Source organism: Taudactylus pleione, unplaced genomic scaffold, assembly GCF_031769625.1.
Source record: "Taudactylus pleione unplaced genomic scaffold, aTauple2 ptg000201l, whole genome shotgun sequence".
Taxonomy (NCBI): Eukaryota; Metazoa; Chordata; class Amphibia; order Anura; family Myobatrachidae; genus Taudactylus; species Taudactylus pleione.
This window is the reverse complement of record NW_028284603.1, coordinates 53,601,896-53,615,399: the sequence shown is the minus strand read 5'-3', so window position 1 is coordinate 53,615,399 and position 13,504 is coordinate 53,601,896. Positions and strand designations below refer to the sequence as shown.

The following is a 13,504-nucleotide window of genomic DNA, read 5'->3' as shown; positions in this document are numbered from 1 at the left end:
AGGTTTCACTCCAGCCTCCATTGGAGGGAGTTGATTCCACCAGAATGTGGGTATTTCCCCACACAATCTACTTCTAGCTGTCATTTATCTAGTACAGTCTATGAAATGACAGTTAAACTGGGTTCACACTGGCAGATATATTGGCCGATCTATTGATCTGCCAATATATCGGGTGCCCGTCGGCCATTGTGTACTAGCGATATGTCTGTGAATGACGTCGTTCACATGTCGCGTCGGCTGTGCTGCACAGCTGATGAACAGATATATCTGCTGATATATATGTCCATCAGCAAGTGTGTACATGCGATCAGCCGATTGCCCATACACATGCAATGGCAGCCACAGGAGGGGATCACAGCGCTGCCTGGAAGATGATGGACGTTCAGTGTATATAAACGACCATCATCTACAGATATATCTGCACCCACACTTACAAGCTTATTGGTTGATATGGGCAATCTCTCCCTAAGGTTTGATGTAGCTCCTGTGAGACAATGTAAGGAGTTGCATAGTGGTATCACAGATACAGAGGGTAGATTTAGGGTACATTAAAGTTTGGACACAGGCCCTGATTCAGAGCTGGACGCTTTGACAGAGCGTTCGCTCTGAATCAGGGCATCTTTTTTTTTTATGGAGCGGCCTCCTGGCCGCTCACATTGCTGTGGGTTGCCACCCACAGCTAATGCGAGCGGCGAGGATGATGGTCGTGATGGTCAAGACCATCGCAACCATCGGGTTTGCGACGAGACCCTTGTGGTAGGGTCCCGTGGCCGCAAGCCCCAGAGAGCTTTCGGCTCAAATAGAGCCGAAAGCTCTCCCACTGACATCACTTGTGGGATTACTTGTGATGTCAGTGGGGCCGCCCCCAAACGGTAGGCGTTCTCATGGGAACGCCTCCGTCTGGGCAGCCACCGCCCTGGCCCGCCAACATCGACCCGGTTGCGAGTGCTCAGCGCTTGCGACTGGGTCTGAATCAGGCCCACAGTGTGGGAACTGCCAGGTATGTGCAGATTGCAGGAGTCGATGAATATTTGTCACTAAACTGCATTTACCAAATTTGCTACAACTAAAGATGATTTTATTTTTCTTGTTCCCTCTCTCCACCTGCCCAGGTTTGGCTCCGTTTCTCCTGGTGGAAAATACAGCTCATCCATTGAAAACAAGAGTGCCCGCTTTAATGCAATGCTTGCAGCTCTTACACCCACAAGATTAGCACTGACATTTCAGGCTCTGGGTGCTATGAAGGTATTTATATTTAATGAGCTAAGGAGCTGATACCAAATAACTTTCTTCCGATTTGCTTTGTGTTTCTGTCATTACCTTTTATGAATTACAGTTGTCTTACACAGCCTTGTGCTGCTGCATGGGAGGTTTATGAGGCACAGGGCTTTTATTTATTATTGGAAGAGAAATATCAGATTGTATTAGGCAATTTTTCCTTCGCATGATTAGAGGTGCACGCTATTGCAACTGCGACTTTCTGCAGAGTTGCAGCGGCGATAATATGCAAATGCTAGTTTCAACCTTCCTATTGGGTACTAGCAAGTGTCAGAGAGTGCCAGTCCTGAGACTCCCACTTTCAGTGCCCGTGGACGGTGCAACTCCGCTAGTGGTTCTGAGCAGTCCAACACAGGCACATGAACCTATGACAGGCACAGTGTCTCCTTGTCACCTCTGTATAACTATGGCCTCCTTGTGACTGAGAACGCAGCTGCTTTCACTGACACCCCAGAGACACTCCCATAACATGCCCCTGAGACACATCAGGCCACTGCCAATGATTTCCCATGGTTTTGCCTTGTTACATTGTTACATGCCTGATGCCAGCGATCCCATATGCAACAGCACAAACACAGTGGAGCGCATGAGCCGTAGGGATTTAAATTTTTTTTGCACATGCGCAGTAACAAATGATCGTTCAACTCCGCCAACATCGGTATTGCGCCCAGTTTACGTCCACCTCTGAATCAGGCCCTTTGTGTCTTAATGCGGATATCCACTAGACGATATGCTCCATGAGCGATATCGTCTACTGTTTCCCCGGCAGTGAAGTGCTCAATGTCATTAATGACATTGAGCACCCACACTGAACTATATATCGTTCAGTTACGTCACCCTCCCTCATTCCGACATCTGCAGGTTGCTCTGCAAGCATGGGCAATAAAAGATGCCGTCAACAACCTGTGGGAGCGCGACTCGCTTGTCTTTCACTCTGCTGAGGCCAGGAAATGTGCATCAGAAGATGCAGACCGTAGACTTGGCACGCCTCTATTTTCAAGAACGCTGGCCATCACTGCCCTTTCCCCGCCCCCAAATCATGCTCTGTATCATAGCTGAGGGGCAGTAAAGTCATCCCACCAGTAGTAATCCCAGGAGTAGAGGCTCTCAGAAAATGGAATTAACATAAGAAAACTAACTTTGATTTGTAGCTGTGTCTGACACCTGTGTGACTGCTTGCTGATGAATCACATTGCAGGAGCCAGTCCTACTTGCTGCATATAGGCCACAGGCGGGTGTGGTTCCCAAACGTTGTCCTCAAGGCTCCCCAACAGTTCAGGTTTTAGAGATATCCATGGTTGAGCACAGGTGGTAACATCAAATTGACTGAGGTACTAATTAAGTCACCTGTGCTCTACTATGGATATCTCTAAAACCTGTCGGGGAGACTTGAGGACCACGTTTGGAAGCCTCTGATCTAGACACTGATGAAATGTCACCATCATAGTTGTCGGCAATGTGGTGTCAACATTATGAATGACGGCATTGTAAATGTCAACCTAATGACTACATCCCGGCTACAACATACTGCTGTTTTGTCTATGCAAGAAGGGGATTGTTGCTCACAGTTACAGCGAAGCAAAAACTGATATGTTTGTAAAAACATTGTACTTTTCTTGTGCTTCTTTTTTTTCTACCTCCTGCTTATTCATTGCGTTTTTTATTTCTTTTACTTTGTATGTGACAGCATATGATTATAATGTGGCTTTTAAAACTGCACTGATCAGTTGGATAAAATTATGACTCATATCTATGGGTTGTTTTGCATCTGAGTGTATTTGAAATATTACATTGTTCAACCACTTCCTGACCAGATATATATTTACAAAGGTGACATAAATATTTGTTAAATAAATCTGTATATTTGGTGAGTAGTGATATCATCACTGATGTTTGGAAAGTATTGGTGTCACTACTGTCATACAACTCATTTTGAAATCATTCCATGGTGGAATACCTGTCGGTGATAGAAAAACACATCTAGATAGATATAAAGATTTATTTGTTTTAAGCTTGTGTATTATAAGTATATATGTACTGTAATAATGTACTGTAATATAGAAAGTATACTGTAAGTCACCTCAGAGTTCTGTAACCTATATAAAAGCATTTGGCCTTTATGTAAATGTTGGTTTGTTGTACTGTTATCTCTGCTAGTTGAATAAATTACTGACCATGTGATTGCTGACTGACACATACATTTTAATGTATGTGTTTTGCAACATTTCCACAACTCTTGCTGTTGGACGCTTTTTGCTATTGATATACAGTAATACACAAAATAGCCAGATTTGCAGTTATCCAAAATTTCTTATGTCAGGTGCAATTTGAATCTTGAATATATGGTGCAGAAATACTGCATAAGAGATTATGTAGAAATCATCAATTATGTGAATGTACATCACATGGCTTTGAAAAAAAGGAATAATTTATTTCATGATGTCATAAGTGCTACACTGTGAATTTGGAAGACAGTAAGGAATACAAAAATAAACCAACAACAGTAAATTTGACTTATCACTCTGTAATAGGAGGCTAGAGTAATACCCCTTTCACACCAAAATTCCACATCATAAAAGAGTGGGTGGTGACTGCTCCCTTTAGCTCCAATCAGCAGCTTTAGCGGTGACCCAGGTCGGATAATCCGGGTCAGACTGTTCACACTGCATTGCGACCCGGGTCATTCCCGTGTCTAACACTGCTCGCTTCCCGGGATGGAATCCCAGGTTACTCGACTCGGGTTATTATCAGGGACCCTTTCACATCGAGCCAAGATATGGGTCATCCTGGCAATAACCAGGGTTATTTCAACAGTACGCAAGGGGTAGAATTTGCTAACATAAACTGTCTTATGACACTTCTGTGATACCACTTTCAGACCAAAATCCTGGGTCCGACCAGCTTACTGAACACAGTTTTAACCCGTGTCACAGCTACTCAGACCCCTTTCACACTGCACCTTGGATTCATGTTATTCCCAAGTCGTCCCTGTACACACTGCAACCGTTTTGCCCTGCATGTCACTCTCTTGCGACGGGCCTCTGCATCCACAGCCAATCAGCAACTTTTAAACTTAACCAGAGATCGAATAATCCGGTTTCCCCCTTTTATACTGCATTGTATCTGGGTTTGTCCCAGCTTTACCGATTCAGACCAAGCCAGGACCCATGGTGCCCTGGCAATATCCCAGGTCAGAAGCTTGGTATAAAAGGGGTATTGTGTCTTACAGTGTTCAAAACTAGCCCATCTTTATTCAATAGTAGGAAAATACTCAGATATCAAAATAACATCACTTTAGTGGTGGTAGAATAATGGAGTGTGGTCTCAACCTCCTGTACATCAATACTGTTGTATGCAGGAATATGTACCCAGACACAGAATAATGACTTTGTGGCCCTAGGCAATGACCTGGTTTTAGTCACCCAAATAACCTACAAAGATCTTGTCAATTTTACATACAATAAATTTATGTATTTTTATTTATGTATTAACATTTACTTTTATAGAGATAGCATATTTTGTTGCGCTTTACAATTGGGAATAAAACAGTAATAAAATGAGACCAGGTAATAATAGTGAAAGAGGTAAAAGGACCCTAATGTACTTGCAAGAGTACAGTCTGTATTGACATATGAATTTGATTAGTGAGGATAGGTGTTATATATTGCTTAATAAACATTATTACTTTTTTTCCTAGAAGCTTAAAACAATAAAATATACCGAGTCAGATGTGGAATGCACTTTGTTAATGCAGATAGCTGATAACTGACTCAGGGCCCGATTCAGACCCGGTCGCAAGCGCTGAGAGCGCTCGCAACCGGGTCGATGGTGGCCGGCTCCGTCGTGCGCATGTGCGAGACCCGGATAGCGACGGGCAATCCGTCGCTCCGGGTCTCGCACCAAAGGGGGCGTGCTGTCGATGTTGAGTGACAGATGCGGAGTGAACTGAGGGCCTGATTCAGACCCGCTCGCGAGTGCAGGACGCTCGCAAGCGGGTCGATGGTGCCCTACTGCGCATGCGCACGACGGAGGGTAGCTCCGTCGTGCGCATGCGCGAGACCCGGCTAGCGACGGGATAGCTGTCGCTCCAGGTCTCGCACCAAAGGGGGCGTGCTGTCGATGTTGATTGACAGCACGCCCCCTTTGGTGGGCGTGCCGGGGGCGTGGCTGCCAGACGGAGGCGTTCCCATGGGAACGCCTACCATCTGAAGCCGGCCCCACTGACATCAGTAGTGATGTCAGTGGGAGTGATTTTGGCTCTGATAGAGCCAAAACCACTTCAGGGCTTGCGGCAACGAGACCCTACCGCAGGGTCTCCGTCGCAATCCCGATGGTCGCGATGGTCTTGACCATCGCGACCATTATCATGGACGCTCGCTATAGCTGTGGGTGGTCACCCACAGCTATGCGAGCGTCCAAGAGGCCGCTCCATTTTCATGTAGGAGGGCCCTGATTCAGAGCGAGCGCTCTGGTCAGAGCGTCCGGCTCTGAATCAGGCCCTGAGTCAGATGCGGAATGAACTTTGTTAATACAGATAGCTGGGTCAGATGCGGAATGCACTTTGTTAGTGCAGATGTGTAATGCACTTGAATGGTGTGACTCCCTTCTCTATTTATGTATTAACATTTACTTTTATAGAGAGCATATTTTGTTGCGCTTTACGATTGGGAATAAAACAGTAATAAAATGAGACCGGGTAATAATAGAGAAAGAGGTAAGAGGACCCTATTGTACTTGCAAGAGTACAGTCTGTAGGGACATATGAATTTGATTAGTGAGGATAGGTGCTATATATTGCTTAATAAACATTATTTCTTTTTTTCTAAGAAGCCCAAAGCAGTAAAATATACTGACTCAGATGCGGAATGCACTTTGTTAATGCAGATAACTGATAACTGACTCAGATGCAGAATGCACTTTGTTAATGCAGATAGCGGATAACTGACTCAGATGCGGAATGCACTTTGTTAATGCAGATAGCTGATAACTGGGTCAGATGCAGAATGCACTTTGTTAATGCAGATAACTGATAACTGAGTCAGATACGGAATGCACTTTGTTAATGCAGATAGCTGATAACTGACTCAGATGCGGAATGCACTTTGTTAATGCAGATAGCGGATAACTGACTCAGATGCGGAATGCACTTTGTTAATGCAGATAGCGGATAACTGTCTCAGATGCGGAATGCACTTTGTTAATGTAGATAACTGATAACTGACTCAGATGCAGAGTGTACTTTGTTAATGCAGATAGCGGATAACTGACTCAGATGCGGAATGCACTTTGTTAATGCAGATAACTGATAACTGACTCAGATGCGGAATGCACTTTGTTAATGCAGATAGCTGATAACTGAGTCAGATACGGAATGCACTTTGTTAATGCAGATAGCTGATAACTGACTCAGATGCGGAATGCACTTTGTTAATGCAGATAGCGGATAACTGACTCAGATGCGGAATGCACTTTGTTAATGCAGATAGCGGATAACTGTCTCAGATGCGGAATGCACTTTGTTAATGTAGATAACTGATAACTGACTAAGATGCAGAATGCACTTTGTTAATGCAGATAGCTGATAACTGACTCAGATGCGGAATGCACTTTGTTAATGCAGATAGTTGATTACTGACTAAGATGCGGAATGCACTTTGTTAATGTAGATAACTGATAACTGAGTCAGATGCGGAATGCACTTTGTTAATGCAGATAGCTGATAACTGACTCAGATGCGGAATGCACTTTGTTAATGCAGATAGCTGATTACTGACTAAGATGCAGAATGCACTTTGTTAATGCAGATAGCTGATAACTGACTCAGATGCGGAATGCACTTTGTTAATGCAGATAGTTGATTACTGACTAAGATGCAGAGTGTACTTTGTTAATGCAGATAGCGGATAACTGACTCAGATGCGGAATGCACTTTGTTAATGCAGATAGCGGATAACTGACTCAGATGCGGAATGCACTTTGTTAATGCAGATAGCTGATAACTGGGTCAGATGCGGAATGCACTTTGTTAATGCAGATAGCTGATAACTGGGTCAGATGCAGAATGCACTTTGTTAATGCAGATAGCTGATAACTGGGTCAGATGCAGAATGCACTTTGTTAATGCAGATAGCTGATAACTGACTCAGATGCGGAATGCACTTTGTTAATGCAGATAGCTGATTACTGACTAAGATGCAGAATGCACTTTGTTAATGCAGATAGCTGATAACTGACTCAGATGCGGAATGCACTTTGTTAATGCAGATAGTTGATTACTGACTAAGATGCAGAGTGTACTTTGTTAATGCAGATAGCGGATAACTGACTCAGATGCGGAATGCACTTTGTTAATGCAGATAGCTGATAACTGGGTCAGATGCGGAATGCACTTTGTTAATGCAGATAGCCGATAACTGGGTCAGATGCAGAATGCACTTTGTTAATGCAGATAGCTGATAACTGGGTCAGATGCAGAATGCACTTTGTTAATGCAGATAGCTGATAACTGAGTCAGATGCGGAATGCACTTTGTTAATGCAGATAGCTGATAACTGACTCAGATGCGGAATGCACTTTGTTAATGCAGATAGCTGATTACTGACTAAGATGCAGAATGCACTTTGTTAATGCAGATAGCTGATAACTGAGTCAGATGCGGAATGCACTTTGTTAATGCAGATAGCTGATAACTGACTCAGATGCGGAATGCACTTTGTTAATGCAGATAGCTGATAACTGAGTCAGATGCAGAATGCACTTTGTTAATGCAGATAGCTGATAACTGGGTCAGATGTGTAATGCACTTGAATGGTGTGACTCCCTTCTCTGTATTATCCTGGGGACCAATTTAAACTTATTACACTTTCCTTAGAATAAATTATATTTAGTGTTATCTTTCCCCAACCCATGACTCCTGCCTAGTAAATGGCTTTGATCAGACTTTTGTGGGCTTTCCTGCATGAGCTGGAAACTGGAAATATTTTATAATGACACATTTATAGCCTGTATCCCATGCACTTTTGATGCATTGTACTTCTGCCAATACAATGTCTTGCATGGGTAGCTTGCTTTAATGCCTTAAAAATTAGGTTATAAACTATTATATTATTGTTTACAATTTTAGAATGCCATGGTGCAAAAAACACCCATAAGATTCCATTTGTTCTATCTTCACTGTACTTTCCATGTGGCTAAAACATGCAATAAATTGAGAAAGGTGTAAATGAGTCCTAAAGGTAATTCCCAGGTACAATGTTCCTAACATCAAAAGCTTTACATGTACCATTTTCATTAAGGTCCGTTTTACATATGATCCTGGCTACATGGCAAGTACATTTAGTTCTATTCAAAATGTTTGACTTGGCAAGTCCATGATCAATTTGTTATATTAGCAATAATAAATCATTATTTTGTTTAAAAATCTGTGCAGACTGTTTTCCTGACCAACTCTACAGATTATTGATCTGCTGTCAGTAAAATGTGAACAGATGTATTTTGGCTTACTGGGATAAATGGGCCAGGATTTGGGGTGTTTCTATAAGATGTCCACTTATAGTTTGGACAGTTTTTTTTCAATTGTGTAACAAATGTTAGCATGAAAACTCACATATTGCATGGTCTTAAGGTCATTGTAACACAGGAGCGATTCTTTGTTAACATTGTAACACAGGAGCGATTCTTTGTTAATAAGTAGATAAATATTGGATAACATAATTCTTACATTTTAATATATGCCTTGCAATAAGCGGAGTCATGTGGCACAATAGGTGGTATTGTTATGGTTACCTAGGGTACCCCGTGTAAACCCCTAGAACCCAAAGGATGAGGTCTTCCGCCACTAACAACCGCCTGCTGTTCCCTTAGAACAGAGTTCGTTCACCGGTACTTAGGCGGCTGCCTGGACTTACACTCGTGGTAGTAGCGGGTTACATAGATCCCCTAGGAGGACCAGAGTTAAATGTGACAGCTAAAGAGCCGGGGACTGATGCACAGTTAGTCCATCTGAGGGCTAGGATGCGGCTGGTATCACCAGAGGTGATGCAATCTGGTGATTGAGCTGATGTGGCTAAAGAGCCAGTGGTGCAGCTTAGTGAGTCGGTGATGCTGCTGAGAGCCGATGGAGTGACTAGAGAGCCGAAGAGATGATATGGCTTTGAGAGCCGGAGGTGCTGCTGAATGCCGGTGGAGTGGTTTGAGAGCCGGTGGTGTGATGCGCTTTGAGAGCCGGAGGTGCTGCTGAGAGCCGATGGAGTGACTAGAGAGCCGAAGAGATGATACGGCTTTGAGAGCCGGAGGTGCGGCTGAATGCCGGTGGAGTGGTTTGAGAGCCGTTGGTGTGATGCGGCTTTGAGAGCCCGAGGTGCGGCTGAGCGCCGGTAGTGTGGCTTGAGAGCCGGTGATGAGATGCGGCTTTGAGAGCCGGAGGTGTGGATGAATGCCGGTGGAGTAGTTTGAGAGCCGGTGGTGTGATGCGGCTTTGAGAGCCAGAGGTGCGGCTGTGCCGGTAGTGTGGCTTCAGAGTCAGTGATGCGATGCGGCTTTGAGAGCAGGAGGTGCAGCTGAGAGCCAGTAGTGTGGCTTGAGAGCCGATGATGGCAACATGGAAGCTGGAAAGAGGGGAACCACTTGAAACAACTGTTTCTGGGAAATACACGGACCATGCAGCAAAGCTGGGAGAACTCACAGGAACCGCTGAGTAAAGCAACCGGAAGGGCACGTACGGAGATTTATAGCCGGCAAGTCCATAAGGACGCTGCCAGGGTTATAAAAGAGTAAAGAACCAATCAGATCAACGGAAGATCACCCAGTGTTCCCAGTAACGTGTGACGTCGTCCGACGTCTAGGTTGCCTAGAAACCAGTGGTGCAGTTCTAGCACGGCATGCGGAAGCAGTGGAAGCGATGCCTGCAGTATTGGAGAGTGACAAATCGTGCCGGCGACTTGTAACAGGTGTATTAATTTGCTGTATATGTAGAGACAGATCAGGCAAACTCAGCAAGTTATTCTTGCATTTGTCACAACCCGCCTAAATTGCAAAAACTTGGGGCCTGATTCACTACTGAACGGAATTGCAAAGCTGCTGGCAAGCAAATATGGTAATGCAGCAGGAGGCGTCACCCCTTCTGTTGCATACTTATCCGAGCTGCATTGTCCAAAGCATCATCGGATAATGTGCAGGAACATTGGCCTGCTAAGTGACCAATGGGGTCAAGCAAGCCGGCCATTAATCAATAAAATCAAGTGGATAGTTAGTTGCTGTTGTATATTGCAAGTTCTGCAAAGAAACGCAGTGTTAGTAAATTAGCCTTTTGCCTTAACACTGCCAATGAATAAGACACATGTGCTAAGATGACAGCTTCCTTGTATTTTTGTTTTTATTTTAAGACCTGGAACCAATTTGTGGTTTTCTTTGCTCATTTACCATAATTGTCTTATGTCACAGCTGGTCTTTGTCATTTCTTGTCTTTTAGGTTTTTGTTTATTTTAATTGAAATGTAACTAACAGCGCTGTCTTGTTTTTCTAGCTTGGATTGACGATAGCCATTCTATATAGTCACAGGTAAGGAGTCTTTTTTTTTTTTTTTTTTTTTAATGGGACTTGTGCATGTAGTTTATGGTGTTTGCCTTATGTGTTAAATGCTTTCCTAAATGTATACTACATGTAAAGCATACAACCAGCATTTGTGAACTTTTTTTGTCTATATAAATGAGACTTGATAGATCAAAATGGTCAATTTATCCAGTAGATTTCCATGTGTAACTTGCTTTGGTTAGATATTCTCAACTACTGTACATGTCAAGACTCTTTTCAAGGTGGTGTTAGGGAATTTGCACATGGTCCCCTGCACATTTCTGGCCCATACTTCCATTTCATTTTGCCAATGTTTGTGATTTCAAAATCCTCAGGTTGACTGCATAATATAACCCCTCCCCCACCACTCTGCAGAGTATGAATGGGTGTGAGGCATGCCCATATCTTTGACAACATTTGATATCACAAGTCAAATGTCATATATCATGGGGCCTATGTATCAAGCTGTTTATTACAGTTATGCAGAAACTGTGTACTAATGGCACAATGACTTCAGATCACAGTCCCCATTATTATTAATGGGGACTACAATGTGACCCCATGTACTAAACTCCAAAAATGAAGCTTTTCAGAGTTTGGCACTAGTACAGTAGTTTACAGATGGTCTTCAGATGTTGTAAACCGCTTTAAGCCCATGGAGGCTCCTCTCTCTCTCGCAGCCCTCGGCCGGTTCCGATCGCTGACACAGGGCCTAATTCAGAGCCGCTCGCAAACGCACAGGGCTCGCAAGTGGCTCGATGTTTGAGCACTGCGCATGAGCCGCATCTGGCGTGCGCATGCACGAGCCCCAACGAGCGACTGAGCTTCAGTCGCTGCGGGGCTCGCTACAAGACAGGGCGGCTGTCGATGGTGTAGGCGGGTAGGGTGGGTGACTGCACATACGCAGGCGTTCCCTTAGGAACGCCTGGGCGTTTGTGGGAGGACCTACTGACATCACTAGTGATGTCAGTAGTGGACTTCCTGCTCTATTAGAGCAGGGAGTCCACTCCGGCTTGCGGCAGCCGAGACCCTACCCCAGGGTCTCGTCGCAAGCCCGATGGTCGCTATAATCGCGACTGTCTCCAGCCCACTTGCACAAGCTGTGATTGGACAATCCCTGTGAGTCACAAGGTATAAAGCCTCGCTCTTGTCGGCATCAGTGCCTGATCTTCGTCGCTGATACATGCTCTTGACTTCAGCTCCGATGTCGGTTATGCTTATCTCTGACGAATCCGGTTCCAGTGTATTTCTTCAAATCCGGTCCCAGTCCGGCTCCAGTGATTTCTTCAAATCTAGTCTTAGTCCAGCTGCAGTGTATTTCTCAAGTCTGATCCATTCCAGCATCAGTAAATGCTCCAATAACTCTTCCATTCCAGTATCAGTATATGCTCCAAGTCTGATCCATTCCAGCATCAGTATATGCTCCACAGACTCTTCTGATCCATACTCCAGTGTCTACCATATTCCTGTCTTGGTCCCTGTGCATTACGTGACATTGCCATCCTGGTGTATACCATTTATTAGGAGGTCATATATAAGACCATCCTTATTGCAGACCTCCCATACCACCAGAGAGCAGGTATTGGGTCCACAACTGAGCAATCCAGAGTTCCCAGTTCTGACACACTGTCACCAACCTTCAATACCATTACATGTATGTAGCTCACCACAGCTACTTGAATGTATGTTTGGTTAATGAGTTATCCAAATAGTCCCAATATCTTAGACTCTCCTACCCAAATAACCATACTCCTAGAAAACAATCCATTTATGCTGGAAAGTCTGGTGTGACTGATAATGTGCGGTGTTATTAGTAGGCTAGAATGCATTGTCCCCTTGCTATCTCATGATTCCGCCCAGTCAACAAATAGCCAAGCAGTGGCATCACTAGGGGATTTGCAGATCACACCGTGTGTCACCATCCGAGGAGGTGGCACCAAAATGTTAGTTCCTCCTCAGTGACTGGGAGCTGGGCGCTGCACTGTGAAGGCTCCTGGTCAGCCCGCAGTGCAGGGAGAGTCTTTGGGTGTGTCTTGAGGTTATGCCCCCATCCCTGCAAGGCCATGCCCCATTTTCGGACGCGTGCTGGGGTCTATTTTGTGTGCTGGGTATCACCAACCCCAGTAACGCCACGGCAGCCAAGTAATGTAGGGGGTAGCTAGGCAAACGCAGGCTTGTTGGGACAGTTTAAACTCTATTTCATGGGCGTGCCTAAATTAGCCATTGCCATCTCCTTCTGGCTGCGTGGCTGCCAGATCTGTGTCAACGTTACCAATGTTTACGGTGTTGCACGTCGTTGGATGGATATGAGAAGGCAGCATTAGGCGTCCTTATGCCTGGGTACGCTTTGGAGACATTAGCATAGTTTTGCTATTGCGATCTGTGAGAGACTGCAGCTATGATGGCATTTGCATGCAGATCTGAATCGGGCCCTATATTCTTAGTTACCTCACAGCATATCTCAGTGTTGAATAATTCATTCATTTAGATGTAATTGTAGTAATTAGAGATATTGGGGATAATGCTGAGTTGGGCCAGATTGCTTAGCATAAATTAAGCTAAATTGTATTCACATGCCCACAGAATTAGAGTATGCCTACTTTTGTATGCAGATTTGGTATATGGACCTCCTTAGAGAGTAGGAACCGGGGAGGAA

General features: G+C 44.5%; 1 protein-coding gene across 2 annotated transcripts in view; it reads left to right on the top strand.

Moving 5' to 3' along the window:
- The window catches only part of ACOXL (acyl-CoA oxidase like), a 549,975-nt gene that overhangs the window by 171,610 nt on the left and 364,861 nt on the right, over positions 1 to 13,504 (top strand). For both annotated transcript variants that reach the window (XM_088477381.1, XM_088477382.1), the window contains exons 9-10: positions 1,113 to 1,245; positions 10,802 to 10,836. In XM_088477381.1, the coding sequence (XP_088333507.1) occupies positions 1,113 to 1,245; positions 10,802 to 10,836 (168 nt within the window). The remainder of the gene's footprint in view (positions 1 to 1,112; positions 1,246 to 10,801; positions 10,837 to 13,504) is intronic.